At 45.2% G+C, this 17,135-nt stretch overlaps 1 protein-coding gene across 1 annotated transcript in view; it reads left to right on the forward strand.

Annotated features, from left to right (window-relative positions):
• The window catches only part of MICALL2 (MICAL like 2), a 61,446-nt gene that overhangs the window by 18,222 nt on the left and 26,089 nt on the right, over positions 1-17,135 (forward strand). Inside the window, exons 2-5 of the mRNA XM_036741322.1 lie at positions 2,957-3,005; positions 6,665-6,806; positions 12,846-13,030; positions 13,642-13,772. Of these exons, the coding sequence (XP_036597217.1) occupies positions 2,957-3,005; positions 6,665-6,806; positions 12,846-13,030; positions 13,642-13,772 (507 nt within the window). The remainder of the gene's footprint in view (positions 1-2,956; positions 3,006-6,664; positions 6,807-12,845; positions 13,031-13,641; positions 13,773-17,135) is intronic.

Here is a 17,135-nt window from a genome sequence, read left to right on the forward strand (position 1 = left end):
TCAGTGGATAGAGCAGTGGACCTGGAGTCCGAAAGACCTGAATTCAAATTTGATCTCATTCTAGCTTCGTCTTCCCCCTCCCACTGTAAGCTGCTGGCATCACAAATGCCCTTTATTGCCTGTTCCCAAGGATCCCACAGTGCTTTGCCATCTGCCCCTCCAGCCCAAGCAGGAAGGCAGCCAATATCATCATGTCCCTGACATCCTCAGGAAGGGTTTAAGTGTGGAATGAGGCACAGACAAGTTTACTCTGGAGTGGACAGGCCTGGGGCCTTCAGAACCTCACAGTTTGGGGGGGGAAGGAGAAGGAAAGGGGGAAGGGGGAGGGGAGGTGGGGGTGCGGCACTCTAGGAAGCCTTCCTATGTTGTATTGGTACTGCAATGAAAAGTAATGCTATGAACTTTGTAAGGATATTGCTCCTTAGGGAAATTCACATCTAAAATAAAAATTTGCCCGTTTTATTCATTATCATGAAAAATGAGTTATTAACATTTTGAAAAGGAAAACATATCGTTCAACCTTTTTCAATGACCCTGGAAATTCTGGATTTTGTCTTTGGCTGGTTGATCAGCCTGGGGTTAAGTATCTACCTGACCCCAGGCTGGCCAGATAACTGAGCCAAGAACCCAGGAATCCTAGCTTCCCTCCGATAAAACACTCCTCTGATCTCTTCGCAATTTGGCTGATTGTCCATGGGGAAGTGAGAGATTATAGGGTCATAGATTTAGGGCTGGAAGGGACTTTAGATGCTATCAATTCAAACACTGAAGCTAAGAGGTGAGTGAGTTGACCAGGGGCAGGTAGCTAGCAAAGGTCTGAAGCAGGGTTTAAATCCGGGTCTCCTTGAGTTCAAAGCCAGTATTCCATCCACATTCCATGCTGACTCAGAGAGCTGCTGTGTGCAGTGGGGGAATCAAAGTGAACCGGAATTAATCTTTCACCTTTTGACCCAACATTGTCAAGTTATTCTGGGTGTCTTAGATAGTGGATTTGAAACTTGACTTTCCACTTTACTGTCTGTGACCTTGGGTGAGACGCTTAACCTGTCCAGGCTTTGGTTTTCTCTCCAGTAATGATAATGATAATGATGATAATTATAATTAATAGCGTTTACAGGGGCAGCTGGGTGGTGCAGTGGACGGAAAGCCTAGACTAGAGTTAACTTCCTGAGTTCAAATCTAGCCTCAGATGCTTACTAGCTGTATGACCCTGAGCAAGTCACTTGACCCTCTTTGCCTCAGTTTCCTCTTCTGTAAAACGAGCTGGAGAAGGAAATGGCAAACCACTCCAGTATCTTTGCCAAGAAAACCCCAAATGGGGTCACAAAGAATTGGACACAACTGAAACGACTGAATATGCATGTGTAATATATAGCAATATTTATTAATATATAATATATAATTCATGGTACATATAATATATTATACATATATGATAACCATATCTTGTTCATCTTTGTATAATGGTTTTCTCTGTGGAAGGAGTGGGAAGGAGTTATTAGGAAGTGACTATGTTGTGGTTTGGGCAGCTCGGCGGCACAGTGGATAGAGCACCAGACCTGGCATCAGGAAGACTCATCTTCCTGAGTTTAAATCTGGCTCAGACATTTACTAGCTGTGTGACCCTGGGCAAGTCAGTTAACCCTGTTTGCCTCAGTTTCCTTATCTGTAAAATGAGCTGGAGAAGGAAATGGCAAACCACTCCAGTATCTTTGCCAAGAAAACCCCACATGGGGTCGCGAAGAGTCGGACACAACTGAAATGACTGAACAGCAACAGCGTGGAAAGCATTTACACAGCGCTTTAGGGTTTGCTAAGTGGTATACAAATGTTATCTCTTTTGATTCTCATAGTATCCCTATGAAGTAGGTGCTATTATTATCGGCCCCATTTTACAAATGAGGAAGGTTAAGTGAGGGACGAGACAGGTTAAGTGACTTGTCACGTAGTCCCATGTGTGACTAGCATCACACAGCTAGTGGAAGAAGCAGCATTCAAACTCAGGTCTCCCTGACTCCAGGTTAGGAATAAAATGAAAAATTAAGGGATCCTGGTGCCAAACTCAAGTAGAAAAGAATCCCTGCCATATATTAAGTTAGGAAACCACAAATTAATGTTATCTATGTTGTATTGTATTTTTATTTATTTTGTTAAACATTTCCCAATTCCATTTTAATCTAGTCCCAGCAGCACAGTGGGAGTCACATGGTTCCCCGGCCCAGGGCATCCCTAAGGTTCTTTGCCACTCTAATGCCATGCTGAATGACTTATGACCTCTTGTATGATTTGCTGTTGTGTGTGAGACTTGTGAGCTCCTCAGAGGCCAGGCTGCTTGTTTAGCTTGGTCCCCTCTTGTATCTGTGTGGGTTTTGTTGCTGCCGCCACAGTTGCTGAAGGCTGTTAGCTCAGAGGATGGGCTGAGCTCCACCAGGTTGACTATGTAGCTTCTGGGGTTCATTGCTCTGAGGTGACCTGGGTTCGTGCCCCAGAGAGAAGATGGGGAAGACTCGGTGCCCAGACCTGTTTGGGAGGCAGCCTGATGTGTTGGATGGGCCACCTGGGTCAGAAGACCTGGTGGAAGGAAGCTCCAGTTTCACTTCTTCCTAGCTGAGTGACCTTGGTCTTTCAACTTCTCTGAAATTTAGTTTCTCTTGGGGTCGTGCCAAGGATCAATGGGGTTATAGACACACCTTGTGAAACCATAGAGTGCTTTGTACATGTCAAAGATTACCACGATTATTTTTTTTCCAATGCTCTAATCCTCACTTGGGCAAACAAGGTTGCTGTGGCCTTGCTTTCTGATCTGCCCCCCACTCTTTTAGGGGTCTACCTGAGGGGTGGTGGGCAATGTTTGCAGCAGGGTGGGGGGCAGGATGGAAGGGGGAGGCTGAAGAGTCTTGTAGAAAGCTACGCCAAGCTGCTTGGAACTTTACCTTGTGTTGTTTTTCTCTTTCAGAGACTTCAGCACCCTCAGAAAAGAAAATATTTATGAAAACAACAAGCTGGTAAGGGCTACATTCCTCCATGTTCTCTCTCTGGCTTTCAGCGACCAGGCTCTGTCCCCTTGAGGCGTTATCATGGTGGGAGAAGGGGCATGTCTCAGTCTTTAGTTCTGCATAGCTGAGGTCAGACTGAATCTTGGAGCCTTCCCATTTCCATCCATATTCTTACTCAGATAGCTGACTCCTTCTTGGTTTTCCTTCCGTTTCCAGTTCCCCCACTAATATTTTATGTCATTAAGGAAGTTGTGAATCAGTGCTTAAAATACATTGGTAGCACCTGGTTTTGTAAACTACCTCACTTTTTTTTTAGGAGCCTTCTTAAGGGCCTTGCCATCCTGTGGAGAATTGTTGATGTTTTGTAGATGAACAAATTGAGGCTGAGAAAGGTGTTTCTGAACTAAGAAGTGAGGTCGTGGTCAGAGCTCCTGCCTAAAAATGTCTGGGAAAAAAAATCTTTACTGTTTTCTCTGAGAAGAAAAATAGACTCTCACCCCAGCCTCATGTCACAGACTGCTTGGGTTGTTAATCTTTTCTGCCCCTCATTCCTCTCAGCCTGTTTCCCTCTGTTTAGGTGCCAGCCAGACTTTCCAGTTCCCCCAGAGTTCCTGAGGGTGGGGAGGGTTCCGGTGAGGTGGTGTTGGGGTTGAATCAGGGGAAGCAGGTGGGAGAAAGGAATGGGGCTCCCTTGGGAGCAGCCTCTCCTCTGGCCTAGGCTGCCGCAGAAGCTCAGACCACCCATCTGCTGGGAGCGTGGGCTGACTCCAGAGAGAGCCAGTGTCTGCTTTGATGGACTTCAGCTGCTCCACTCTCCAGGACCAATCTGGCCCGTGCTGACCCAGAGCCAGAGCAGGCCTGGACAGGACCTCTCTCCCACTCCCCAAACTTCCTTTCAGAGACCAACGACATTTTTTACTCTTTCTCTCCTTATCAACATCCTCTGCCTTCCCTCACCTTTAACAGACTCCTCCTCCTCCTTCTTCTTTCTTTCCTCTTCTTCTTCTTCTTCTTCTTCTTCTTCTTCTTCTTCTTCTTCTTCTTCTTCTTCTTCTTCTTCCTTCTTCTTTCTCTCCTTCCTTCCTTCCTTCCTTCCTTCCTTCCTTCCTTCCTTCCTTCCTTCCTTCCTTCCTTCCTTCCTTCCCCCCCTCACCCCCTCCAAGTTCTATGAATCTATCACCAGAGACTCTGGTCAATGGTATTTCCCAGAATGACTCTATAGAAGACGATCAAAGGACCACATATAGATTATAGATTATAGACTCATATAGATATATAGATTATAGACTCATATAGATATATATATCTATATATATATATATAGATATAGATATAGATATAGATTATAGACTCATAGAGCATTTTGCAGATGAGAAAACAGGCCTAGAGACACCCAGTGACTTGTCCAATGTTACACTGGTAATAAATGAGGAACTGGGATTTCAGCTCCAAATCTCTGACCCCAAACTCAGCTCTCCTCACTATTATACTGCTTCCTTGTCTTATGTGAATGCTTGTAATTAATAGTGTTCATGGGGAGCTATGAAAGGAGTTTTACGCAGGCTGTTTTTCTCTTTCATGGGTATTTCCCCCTTCCCTATTGAGGTGTTCTTCCTGCTCTTGGTTACATGCCCTCTTCTTGTTCCTTCCCCACTGTATATATGGATAAGAAGAGCAAATGAATTTGAGCCTAGGACATCAGAGTCTGAGGCTTCCAACAGCATTATAGAGAATGTGGGCAATAGTGGGGAAAAAGGGGAGAATGTGGGAGAGGAGAGGGAGAGAGAGGCATAGGGCAGAAGTTGGGTGATGATCAGGGAGTGAGGACAGGAGATTGGAGGAGGTGGAGGCCAGAGAGAAAGGTAAAAGGACTGGGAGGTGGAGGCCAGAGAGAAAGGTAAACAAAGCCCTGCCTTTAATAAATAACCCTTGCAAGATCAGCTCAGTGTCTCAGGACTCTGGGGCTGTTTTGTCATTGTCCTTGGGATGGGAAGAAAGAAGATCCTGCCCAGGCTTTATTTCTTCACCCTTATTCCCTTTACCTTCTTATGTAATCTCCTTGCTCTTCTCTGGACTGGGCCTTAAGCCTTATCTGGGTCTCTCCCCAGCACGAGTTCTAGGCAACACCAGCCCCTGCGGGTCAAGTCTGGAAATTTCCTTTCTTTCCCACTGGACAGATAAGCTCTGTTTGGAATACTGGGGCCTGATAGTAGCAGGAAGGAGTCCAGAGACTGGAGGGTGTCTGGTTAGCAGGGCTGGGGGTGGGTGGGGAGAGAGAGAGACCTTAAATCATGTTAGTGTAGGGGTATGAGTCTGGGTTCAGAATGAAACCTGCTTCCTGATCATGCAGGTAACAAACATCTACTACACACTTACCATGTGCCAGGCATTGTGCTCAGCGCTGGAGAAACAGATAAGCGAAAGGAGAGACAGTTTTTGCCTTCAAGGAGAGAGACAGAGAGAGAGAGGGAGAGAGACAGAGAGAGACAGAGAGAAAGAGACAGGGACACAGAGAGAGAGAGAGAGAGACCTCAGGGATGACCCACTTGGTTCTCCCTTCTGAGTTGCCTGGCTTGACAGCTCTTGCCTTTGAAATCCACTAAGTAGTCAGTCTGGTGAATGAAGGCATCTGTGTCTCCCAGCCTGTCCTTCCTCCTGTCTTTCTTCCCTTCTCATACACCCCAGGGCCTTCTAATCTGTGTCTTTCTCCACCACTCCAGTTATGAGAACATAATTCATTTCGCTGTCTACACTGGGTGGCTCCAGAAAGGGCTTCCAGGTGGAGTGTAGAGTGGCATTAGGGAGGAGGGAGAGTGGGAATAGAAGAGGCTTTGGGTCATTTTTGTCATATTGAGCTGTTTGACGTGGTTGCTTTGTGAGTGAGAAGGTTCTCTTGGGGTTATTGGGAGCATGCATCTCCCTCTTTCAGAGAAGCTATTCCGGGCAATTACCGACCATATAAGGAATCGTGTTGAGAAAGAATGTGTCTTTAGCCCAGTGCCAAAAAAAGAGCTGTTAGGACATTGATCTGTGTTTGTAAAATCACTCAGTGAGCCAAAAAAAAAAATCAAGGGACATTTTGGGAGATTATTCTTCAATTTCTATCCCTTCCCTTTCTTTCATATTCGAATTATTCAACTGTTAGGCCAAAAATGTCTAAAACTCTCAGGTCATGTTGTTAGGATCAAGACTGGTGCTAGATAACATTGACAGCTCTTCTTGTCCTCTTCCCCCTTCCCATCTGTTTGGAATTGTTTAGAAATTTACCTGCCTGCGTTCAAAGGGCAGTCTCCTGGTGGTCCCTTTCACTGTCAGGTGGTATGAGACTACGGATGGGGATTGCACCTGTGACATCATCGATCTAGGGAATTCCCAGATGAGATGGACAACACAAAATCACGTACCATGAAGTTTTGATGTGATGTGTTATGGACGCTAAGTCCTATAGATTTGTGGAGAAAAGATCATGGTGGGCTTAGGCAATTGAGGAAAGCTTATATAGCCTTTGGAAGCAAGAGTAGGTAGAGAGGAGAATGAGACAGAGATAGCAACGTTTCCTATTCTCTTGCCCATCTTTAGCCATCGGGCTGAAGTGCCCTGAGGGGTGATCACCTGTCTCGTCTAATAGGTGTCTTATGCCTTTGTCTTCCTTCCCATCTGTTATATAGGCCTTCCGGGTGGCTGAGGAGCAGCTGGGGATACCAGCCCTGCTGGATGCGGAAGATATGGTGGCTCTCAAGGTGCCCGATCGATTGAGCATCCTGACTTATGTCTCCCAGTATTACAATTATTTCCACGGCCGGTCACCCAGTGAGTAGTCAGTCTTCTGTCACCTTCTTCCTCAGTACCTTTCCCACAGCCGTGGGGCGGGGCTGCTTATTTTCTTGTTTTGGGAGAAACCCTAGAGAGGAAGCTGGTTGAGTTTTTTAATTCAACAACTTTTCTTCACCTCATCTATGCTTCCTAAGCAACTTTGTGTATAAAAGATGGAGTAGTAGGAGAGTGACTGTTTTAGATGTATAAAGACGTGCCTGGTAGATGGCATGAATAGATGGGACTTGGGGTGTCTGCCTCACCTCTGTGGAAAGAAGGAAGAGGGTCTTGCTGGTACCTCCAGCAGCCTAGCTGGTGAATGGGAAACTCAGGGTCGCTGTCCGAAAGGGGTACTGGGTTAGTTGTTGTTCAGTCATTTCAATGGTTTCTGACTCTTTATGACCCCAATACTGGAGTGGTTTGTGCCATTTCCTTCTCCAGCTCATTTTCCAGATGAGGAAACTGAGGCAAACAGGGTTAAATGACTTACCCAGGGTCACACTGCTAGTAAGTGTCTGAGGCAGGCCAGATTTGAACTCAGGAAGATGTGTCTTCTGACTCCAGGCCTGATCCTCTATCCACTGTACCACCTAGCTGCAGTTAATTCTAACTGGGTTAGAATTATATCTAATATCTATTTGCCACTCCTCAATAACTCTAGTGTAGGGTTATGAGTATGGATTCATATTGATTTTTTTGTTTTTTTGGAGGGGGGAAGGCAAGGCAATTGGGGTTAAGTGACTTGCCCAAGGTCACACAGATAGTACACGTGTCAAGTGTCTGAGGCTCAGCTAGTACGTGTCAAGTGTCTGAGGTTGGATTTGAACTCGGGTCCTCCTGACTCCAGGTCCGGTGCTCTACTCACTGTGCCACCTAGCTGCCCCCTAGGAGTTCATATTAAAACCAGCCTCCCTGATCATGCAGCATTTACCATGTACTAGGCACTGTGCTAAACACCAGAGATACAAATACGAGTAAAAGGAAAGACAGACCCTGTGCTCAAGGAGCCCATAATCTAATGGATAGCCTCTCTCCATAGACTTCCAGGGATAGGACGCTCCCTATTGTATGAGGCAGCTCATTGGGTTTTCGAGATAAGTGAGTAACTTCTAACACTGGTCATAGTTCTGCTCTCTGGGGCCAAGCAGATGAAGTCCAATCCATTCCCCAATTATAGAAGGTCCAATTTCTCTACTTGAAGCAAGAATGCACAAAACAGTCTTCTTGTTTATCACCCCATTGTGTGTCATGGCATCACCTCTCTGATGTCACAGTCCTCTTCGAGAACGAAGGACAAACGCAACCTGTGAGTAGTCTGAGCTGCCTGAATGGAGGCTCGGCCAGTTGGGTAACTCAGCTTGTCCTCTCCCTCTCCATTTCCCTTTCGTCTCCAAAGGAAGGCAAATTTTGATGGCTAAAAGTTGCCTAGTTCACTTGGGGTTTATTGGCTAGATTTCTTTCTCAAAGACCAAACCTTCAATCCAATTCACTCTGGAGCTCATAGATTGGACCACAATAGGGGGCTCAAGCACCATTTAATGACTGTTTTAGGGACCCTCTTTGCTCAGAGTGAATGTAAATTGTAACCATTTCTCTTTTGGCCAGCAATCCTGAGGGTCCTCCCCTCCCAATTTGATTTTTTTTTTTAAATAAAGGGGTCATCCCTTGACTCACTTCTTAAAGAGGCCTATTCACTGAGTGGGTATTACCTCATTCAAATTGAGAACCCGAAAAGACCCCAGCCTAAAAGGGCCAGGGTCTCCCACTGCATCTTGTGCTATCTCCAGTCATCCTGATGAATATCTGGCCACTGGACCCAGATGGCTCTGGAGGAGAAGGTGAGGTTGGTGACCTTGCACAGCCCTCCCTCATTCAAGTCAAAGTCAACTGCAAGTCATGTCATCATTTCCCTGATGTCATAGTCCTCTTCTAAAATGAAGGACAAACACAACAACAAAAGTTTAAACAATGAATGAATGGATTGTCCAGTTCTTTGCCCCTCCGCCCCTCCCTCTCTTTCTCTCTGGTTTGCAAACAGTTAATAAAAAAATGACAACAACCACAACCACCACCACCACAACGATGGTGGCTGGTGATGCAGTAGATAACTCTGGAACTGGAGCCAGGAAGACCTAAGCTCAAATCCAGCCCTGGACACCCACCTGGACAAGGCATCCATCCCTGTCTGCCTCAGTTTCATCAGCTAATAGTTATAACAGCAGTAATAATAACTAACATTTATGTGGTGCTTTCTATGTGCCAGGCACCGTGCCAGATGCTTTACAATTACTGTCTCATGCGATCCCCCAATAACCCTGCCTTCCCTCTCTCTTACTGAGAGGAGTGCATTTATCCCATACAACAGGCGCTCAAGCAGCTAGGCATGCCGGACTCGGAGTCAGGAAGATCGGAGTTCAAATTCTGCCTCAGACATTTATCAGCTGTGTGACCATGCCACTTAGAGGTCACTTATCTCAGTCTTACTTTCCTATCTGTAAAATGGGGGTAAGAATAGCGCCCGTTTCACAGGATTGTTGTGAAGATCCACTCAGAAAACATATGTAAAAGCACTTGGAAAACCTCAAAAAGCTATATAAATGTTTGTTGTTATTATTATTGGGCCAACGAAGCCTGCGGCTGTGTTAGGGGCACGGAAACTCTGCTTTGGGGACTTCTGAGACAAGTCCTTCAAGACCCAGCTCCGAAGGAGTTCTTGCCAACTCCTTTGCTTTTTAAGAGGGAGCCCTAGTCTAACCACGGATGGGGAGGTGATACCCGGTCTAGATAGGGTGCATGAGGGGTGCCTGGCAGGAGGGGCTGGGCTCTCAGAACAAGGCAGATCAGAGTCCTCAGATCCCCCTCACCCCAAGTAGCATGACCTTTCCCAAAGCTTCTATTTCATCCGCTGTTGTGCTCCAGTCACCCATGATTTCCTCTCTGGCTCTGCTGGGCTCAGCCTTTTATTAGCAAGTCCCTCCCTGCCTCCCTTTGCCACATTCCTAATCTGAGGTTTAGAAATTCCCGTTCAAAACTCACAGTGACTCTGGGAATTGTGCCAGCCTCTGTGTTCCCTCCTCCTTCCATTTTCTTTTAGTTTATTCCCCCCCGCCCACCCCTGCTCCCCACTCTTCCAGCCCTGAGGAAATCTATTTTTCTTTATTGTAGTTAAATAGAAAAATCCCCTCTTTGGGACCTCTGTGACCCATTGTGTGTTTTCACTGTTGTGGGGATGTAGACCAAAGGCTCACCCTCTGTAGACAGTTCTGTGTTATCCAAACTCTAAGTCCCCTGTCCTCTGGCCCCTTAATTATAGGCATTAGATAGGACACTGGTCTTGGGAGTCAGGGAAGACTTGGGGTTCATTTTTTACCTTAGACACTTACTAGCTGTGCAACCTTGTCAAGTGACTTAACTTTTCTGGTCTTCAGTGGAGTGGGTTGGAACTCAGTGACCCCTAAGGTCCACTCTGCACTCTAGATCTATGATCCTTTATGCTCCTCTGTGATCTTTCCTAGGGCCTGATCTTTGCTAGACCACTAAGAGCTGACTTGAGAAGATCTGAGGCTGAGCCTTTGGAGTTTGGGGGGAGGAGGGAGCAGGGCCACAGTCTGATTCTTTGGTCCAGACTAAAGAGGCTTTGTGCAATTCACTGTGAGCCCTTCTTGGTGGCTGAGCTCCTTCAATGCAATGGGAATTCCCCATTCCCCTAGCAAATGTGTTTGCAAGAAGCAGGTTGGTGGAGTGGAGAGGGCATTGGCTTTGGAGTCTAAAGACCTTCCATGGACTCCTAGCTATCGGTCTAGTGTTTTGCCTCGATGACCCTAGAAAATGGGTTGGGTTGGATGACCTCTATGTTTCTTTATATCTCTGAATGTTGATTACACTCCTGAATGTCTGTCTGTCTTGCTCTTCTGTCCCTTGCCTTCACATCTTTCTCCTCTATCTTCCTATCACTCCTTTCTCTCCTCCCTCATTTTTCACTTCTCTATGAACAAATGTTCCCCTGGATTTATTCATCCAGACCCTTTGATGGCAGATTAATGTGTCACTGCTTAGCCCTTAATGAATCCAGTAGGTCTTTGGTGGGATGACATTCTGGATTTCTTCAATCTGCTCAGCCAGTTTTGCACTGGAGGTGGGGGTGTCCCAAACTGCTTCAGGGTATTTATGACCACAATAGCGGGAGGAGGGAGACCTGCTGGTATGGATGTGTTTCAGCTAGTATCCAGGAATAGGCGATACTTTTAAAGAACTTAGCACAGTGCCTAGCACATTTCTTTTTGTCGTTCAGGCCTTTCAGTCACGGCCAGCTCTCTGTGATCCCATCTGGAGTTTTCTTGGCAAAGATAACTGGAGTGATTTACCATTTCCTTCTCCGGCTCATTTTACAGATGAGGAAACTGAGGCAAACGGGGGGAGTGACTGACTCAGGGTCACACAGCTACTAAATATCTGTGGCTGGATTTGAATTCAGGTCCTCCTGACTCTGGGCTTGGTGCTCTATCTACTGTGCCACCTAGCTGCCCCCTACACTTGAGCTTATTTTTCCCCTTCATCTTTTCCCTTTTCTCATTCAAATTGAACCTATACTTCAAGGTCCGGTTAATGGCCCATCTCTTCCAAGAAGCCTTCTGTGATCATTCCAGCCCCCAGCAAACTCTCCCTTCTCTGGACCAGACTAGCACCAAACATCTCACATTTCTGTACCCGTTTGTCCTTTTACGAGTGTTTTCCCTTCAACACCCCCATGGCACGGGTCCACGCCCATATCCCTTACAGACAGGAAACTCTGCTCTCAAAGAGGCCAAGCGACTTGTCTGCAGCCGTAAGAGTAACCCGCGTCAGAGGTGGGTCTGGAACACAGGCCCTCTCCCTTGGTTATTCTGCCTCTGAATTTATCGTCTATCCTTGACATCTGGCACTTCCGCAGTACCTAGAACCTCATTTCCTAGTACCTAGCACAGCGCTGAGCCCGTGGTAAGGGCTCAGTAAATACTTATTCCTGTGGATCAAATTGAGCAGGGAGAGGCAGGATTCTAGAATAAGTATCTGATCACTCCTCTAGCGGGGGTGCTCTGTGTTTTATGTCAGCATCATTCACTAATTATTACTATTACATAATAATTATCTACCCCCTATCCTGCACGGTGGCCTATTGGTGTGTGTGTGTAGTGGATAGAGTGCTGGACTTGGGGTCAGGAAGACTGATCCTTCCTCGGATACTAGCTGTGTGACCCTGGACAAGTCACTTAACCTTGTTTGCCTCAGTTTCCTCATCTGTAAAAAGAAATGGTAAACCACCCCAGTATCTTTGCCAAGAAAACCCCAAATGGAGTCACGAAGAGTGAGACACTACTGAAATGCCCGAACAACCACAAGATAATTAATAGGTGTTGGATCTGGAAGGAGTCTTACACATCATAAAATCAAGCCCATTCATTTTATGGAGAAGTGAGGCCCAGAAGGAGGAAGTGATTTCGCCGTGCTGATGTAGCTAATAAGGGTCAGAGCCAGGATTTGAACCTCGGATCCCTGACTCCAAATACAGTGTTCTTTCCATCGCAGCACACTGCCTCTAAGAATCTTACCTGTGACATCTCAGCATGTGGATCTAATGTTTTGTGTGGATGTCTGGGTCAGAGGATGGCTGAGGGTGAGGGGAGTCAGAAGAATGCCCCTCAAGTTTGTTTCAGTCTGCCCTGGCAAGTTCAGAGATGGAAAATTTTGGGGAGCAGTGAACCCCTTCTTTGGGAAAGCCCCTGTCTAAGGCTCTGGAGTCAAACTCAAATAGAAACTGATCCGGGTGGGCCACATATTAACTTAGGAAACCACAAATGAACATTATCTATGTCATATTACACAGTTATTTATTTTGCTAAATGTTTCCCAATTACATTTTAATCTAGTTCAGGCAGAAGGGGAGTTTGGCCCGTAGGTTTTAAGGGGAAAGCACAGGCGTAGCCCTGTTGCCTCTTGGTGGTGGTGGTGACTTGGGAGCAGATTCTACTGGCCCTCATCTGTTCTTTGGGTTTCTAGTCGGGGGCATGGCTGGAGTGAAGAGGCCTCCTTCAGACTCGAGTGAAGAGCCTGTGGGGAAGAAAGTCACTCCACAGCCTGTCAAGCCTGCTTCCCCAGCCCCTGTGCAGCCACTGTCTCCAGTCCGAACAAACCCCATTGTCCAAGGGAAGAGCACGGTGACGGAATTCTTGCCAGCAAAACCTGTAAGTATCCTGGCTCTTCCCCCCTTATGACCTATGTCACCCTATGCAAATTCAGTGCTATATCACAGTTATAACTGGTTGAGACATATGCCTGTAGGTTTCTGTTTGACCATTAATGAGGAATGAGTCTAGGAGAAGTAAGTGGTCCCTCCCCCTCAGGATCAGTCTGGGTGTGGCATTTTTTATTGCTGATAAATCCTTACAAAGGCCAAATTCTTTTTATCCTCTAGCCACTAAGTGAAAAGGAGGGCTTTGATGGGTGGAGAGATAACCGAGCCAGACCATTATTAGAATTTTCTGGGCCACTTAGATATGGAGAGCAAAGTTCAAAGGGCATTAATAGTAGCATAATTTACTGGAGCAAATTACCAAAACGGGTTGCTTAAGGCTGATAGCCTACTGGGGAAGCGGAGATGGCCTGTCCCAGGCTGCAGACCTAATAACGCACAGAGCAAAGAATTTGGGCCCAGGACAGTGCTGGATACGAATTTGGTTTGCCCTCTCTTGCTATGTGTTTTCTACCCCTCCCAGTAACAACCTTTGAGTCTGGGTTCTGCTCCCTGCCAGGCTCTTGAGGCTGACCTGATGGGCTCTGTCTCCATCTCCCTTAGGGCCAGGTCTCCACGGGCAGTGAAAGCCCCCGGGGCTCCAGGAGCAGTATCTGTGCTATCTGCAAGAAACATGTGCACCTGGTGCAGAGACACCTGGTCGATGGGAAGCTCTACCACAGGAATTGTTTCAGGTAGGTCCCTTTTACCCCTCCTGTCAGTATCTGCCAGGAAGCAGAGAGTTTTATAGTTCCGTACACTGAGAAGCAGAAGAGACTGGATTGGTCATCTAGTTCAAACAACATTAACCTATGTTTCTTCTGTGATTTCAGTTTTTCAAAAGGTTTTCCTTTTATCACAACCCTGGGAAGTAAGTGGTACAGTTGTTATCACCAGCGCTCTGTTGTTCAGTCATGTCCAACTCTCTGTGGCCCCATTTGGGGTTTTCTTGGCAGAGGTGCTGGAGTGGTTTGCCATTTCCTTCTCCATTTCATTTTACAGATGAGGAAACTGAGGCAAATGGGGTGAAGTGACTTGCCCAGGGTCACCCAGCCAGTCTGAGGCCAGCTTTGAACTCAGGAAGTCCAGGACCAGCACTTTATCCACGGCACCCCTTGGCTGCCTGATTTTCACTTTACAGATTGAGAAAACCAAAGGTCACACGAATGATGGTTAACAAATGTTATATAGAGCGCTTTAAGTTTTGCAAAGTGATTTGCTTAGATTAGCTAATTTAACTTGATCTTAAAAGGAACCTTGGAGGTAGGCTTTATTTTTATCCCCATGTTACAGATGTGGAAAGGGAAGCTGAGGAAGTTTATATTACTTGCCTGGGGTAAAAAAGCCAGTAATTGTCTGAGGCAGGATTTGAACTCAGGTCTTCCTGACTCCAAGTTTGCTGCTATATCTAGGTCTAAGTGCTTTTCTACCTAATCACAGTGGCTGGTAGAGGAGCTTAGAAACTCACCTCCTGGTCCCTTGGCTCATCAGCTTAACCCAAGTACTGTCAGACCTTGATTAATCAGGAATCCCCTGGGATTGGGGATTCTCATCAATTGCATTTTTGAAGGTTAATGTCAAAGCCTGTTTATAAGATTTCTAAAATTTGTGAGGAGCTGCTCCTGTCTTAGTGAAATATTCTATTAAACATAAATTGATATTTAAGAATGTGACAAAGGCTCAGGGCCCTTATTCTGAATGTTGGTGACCCTTAATGAGGATTGGAGAAGGTGATGGTTTGGGAGATTGGGCTGAAGGTAGTCTGAACCTAGGTGGTACAGTGGATAGAGCACTGGGCCTGGAATAAGGAAGACTCATCTTCCTAAATTTAAATCTGGCTCAGACACTTACTGTGTGACCCTGGGCAAGTCATTTAACCCTGTTTGCCTCACTTCCTTCAACTATAAAATGAACTGGAAGAAGAAATGGCAAACCACTACAGTATCTTTGCCAAGAAGACCCCAAATGGGGTCATAAAGAATCAGACACAACTGAAGAACAATAAGTAAGACTGAACCCAGAACATCCCATGGTAAAAGAACTCTGGAATGGGTGTCAGACCTGGCTTTGCCACTAACTAGCTTTGTGGTCTTTGGGAGAATCATTTCTCTCTGAGCTTTAGTTTCTCTCTCTGTAGGGGGTCTGATGAAGTCAATGGTTCCCAACCTTGACATAAAATTAAAAAAAAAATTTAATCTAAAAAAATTTAGTGGAACTCCTATCTGAGAGTAGTTAATGTCTATTGACTGAGACTATGGGCAATGACCAAAAGTTACCATGTATGTTTCAGTAACTCTTTCAACGGAGTTTGTGACTTACTGATGACAGCATCTACTTATTGCTAAAAATAAAAAGTGTGTGTATGTGAGAGAGAGAGGGAGAGAGAGAAATTATTCACGCTATAGGAAGTAAGTTTGCTTATTTATGGATTTGTAAAAACTCTTCAGCCCCGAAGTGGAAATTATTGCATTAAATGATTTCTAAGGTCCCTTTCCACCTCTGACATTACATGATATTGAGTTAAAAAAAAAACACCAAAAACAAACCAAAAAAACATTGGGGCAGCTAGATGGCACACTAGCCCTGGAAATCTGGAAGACCTGAGTTCAAATCTGGCCTCAGACACTTAGTCGTGTAAACCTGGGCAAGTCACTAGACCCCGAGTGCCTTTCAAAAAAAACCAGAAACCCAAACTAAAACTAAATCCTTTATATAGGTGTGTTTTCTTGCCATAGGATTCTTTTTTTTTGAGGAATATCATAAAATTTTAATATCTTTGAGAAGTGCCTTTTTGGAGTAGTACCCTCTGAAATTTGACATTTTTCTCTACTCCATCAGATTTTTTTGGTTTGTTTGGATTTTATATCCAACCACCTACAAGCACAATAGAATACTGTATTCTCTATACCTGTCATTCCATCATGTGATTATAAAGCTGTGTTCTGCTGTATACCATCATTTGCAAAAGCATACTTATGTCATTTTCTTTTTTTTTGAGAGTTTTTATTTTTAGTTTACAACACTTGGTTCTACATAATTTTGAGTTCCAGGTTTTCTGCCCTGCCTCCCCACCTCCCTCCCCAAGATGGCTTGGAATCCGATATATCTTCTATGTATAACACACTGGTAAAGTTGTGAAGAAGAATTATGACCAATGGAATGAATTGTGAGAAAGAGGAAACAGAACCAAAAAAACAAAACAAAACAAAACAAAACCCAAAAACAAAAGCAAAAGAGAAAAAAAAAAGGGAAAAAAAAGGCGAGCATGAAGTGTGCTTCAATCTGCATTCAAACTCCATAGTTCTTTCTCTGGATGTAGATAGCTCTCTCCATCATGAGTCCTTTGGAGTTGTCTTTGCACCTTGTGTTGCTGAGAAGAGCAAAGTCTGTCAGGGTTAGTCATCACAGAATCCATATATCTGTGGGTGTGTATAATGTTCTCCTAGCTCTGCTCTGCTCACTCAGCATTATATTGTGTAGTTTTTTCCAGGTTGTTATGAAGTCCGTATCATCCCCATTTCTTATTACACAATAGTATTCCATTACCTTCATATAACACAGCTTGTTCAGCCATTCCCCAATTGATGGGCATCCCCTTGATTTCCAATTCTTTGCTACTACAAAGAGAGCCACTATAAATATTTTTGTACATATGGGTCCTTTTCCCACTTGTGTGATTTCTTTGGGATACAACTCTAAAAGTGGTATTGCTGGGTCAAAGAGTATGAACATTTTTATAGCCCTTTGGGCATAGTTCCAAATTGCTCTCCAGAATGGCTGGATCAGTTCACAACTCCACCAGCAGTGTAACAGTGCTCCAATTTTCCCACATCCTCTCCAGCATTTATCATTTTCCCGTTTTGTCATTTTAGCCAATCTGACAGGAGAGATGTGGTACCTAAGAGTTGTTTTGATTTCTCTAATCAGTAGTGATTTCAAGCATTTTTTCATATGCCTGCAGATATCTTTAATTTCTTCCTCTGAAAACTGCCTGTTCATATCATAGGATTCTTTTAAAAGTAGAATACCATTGGAGGGCAGGAACCTAGTTAACTGAG

This window comes from Trichosurus vulpecula, chromosome 1, assembly GCF_011100635.1.
Source record: "Trichosurus vulpecula isolate mTriVul1 chromosome 1, mTriVul1.pri, whole genome shotgun sequence".
NCBI classification, from domain to species: domain Eukaryota; kingdom Metazoa; phylum Chordata; class Mammalia; order Diprotodontia; family Phalangeridae; genus Trichosurus; species Trichosurus vulpecula.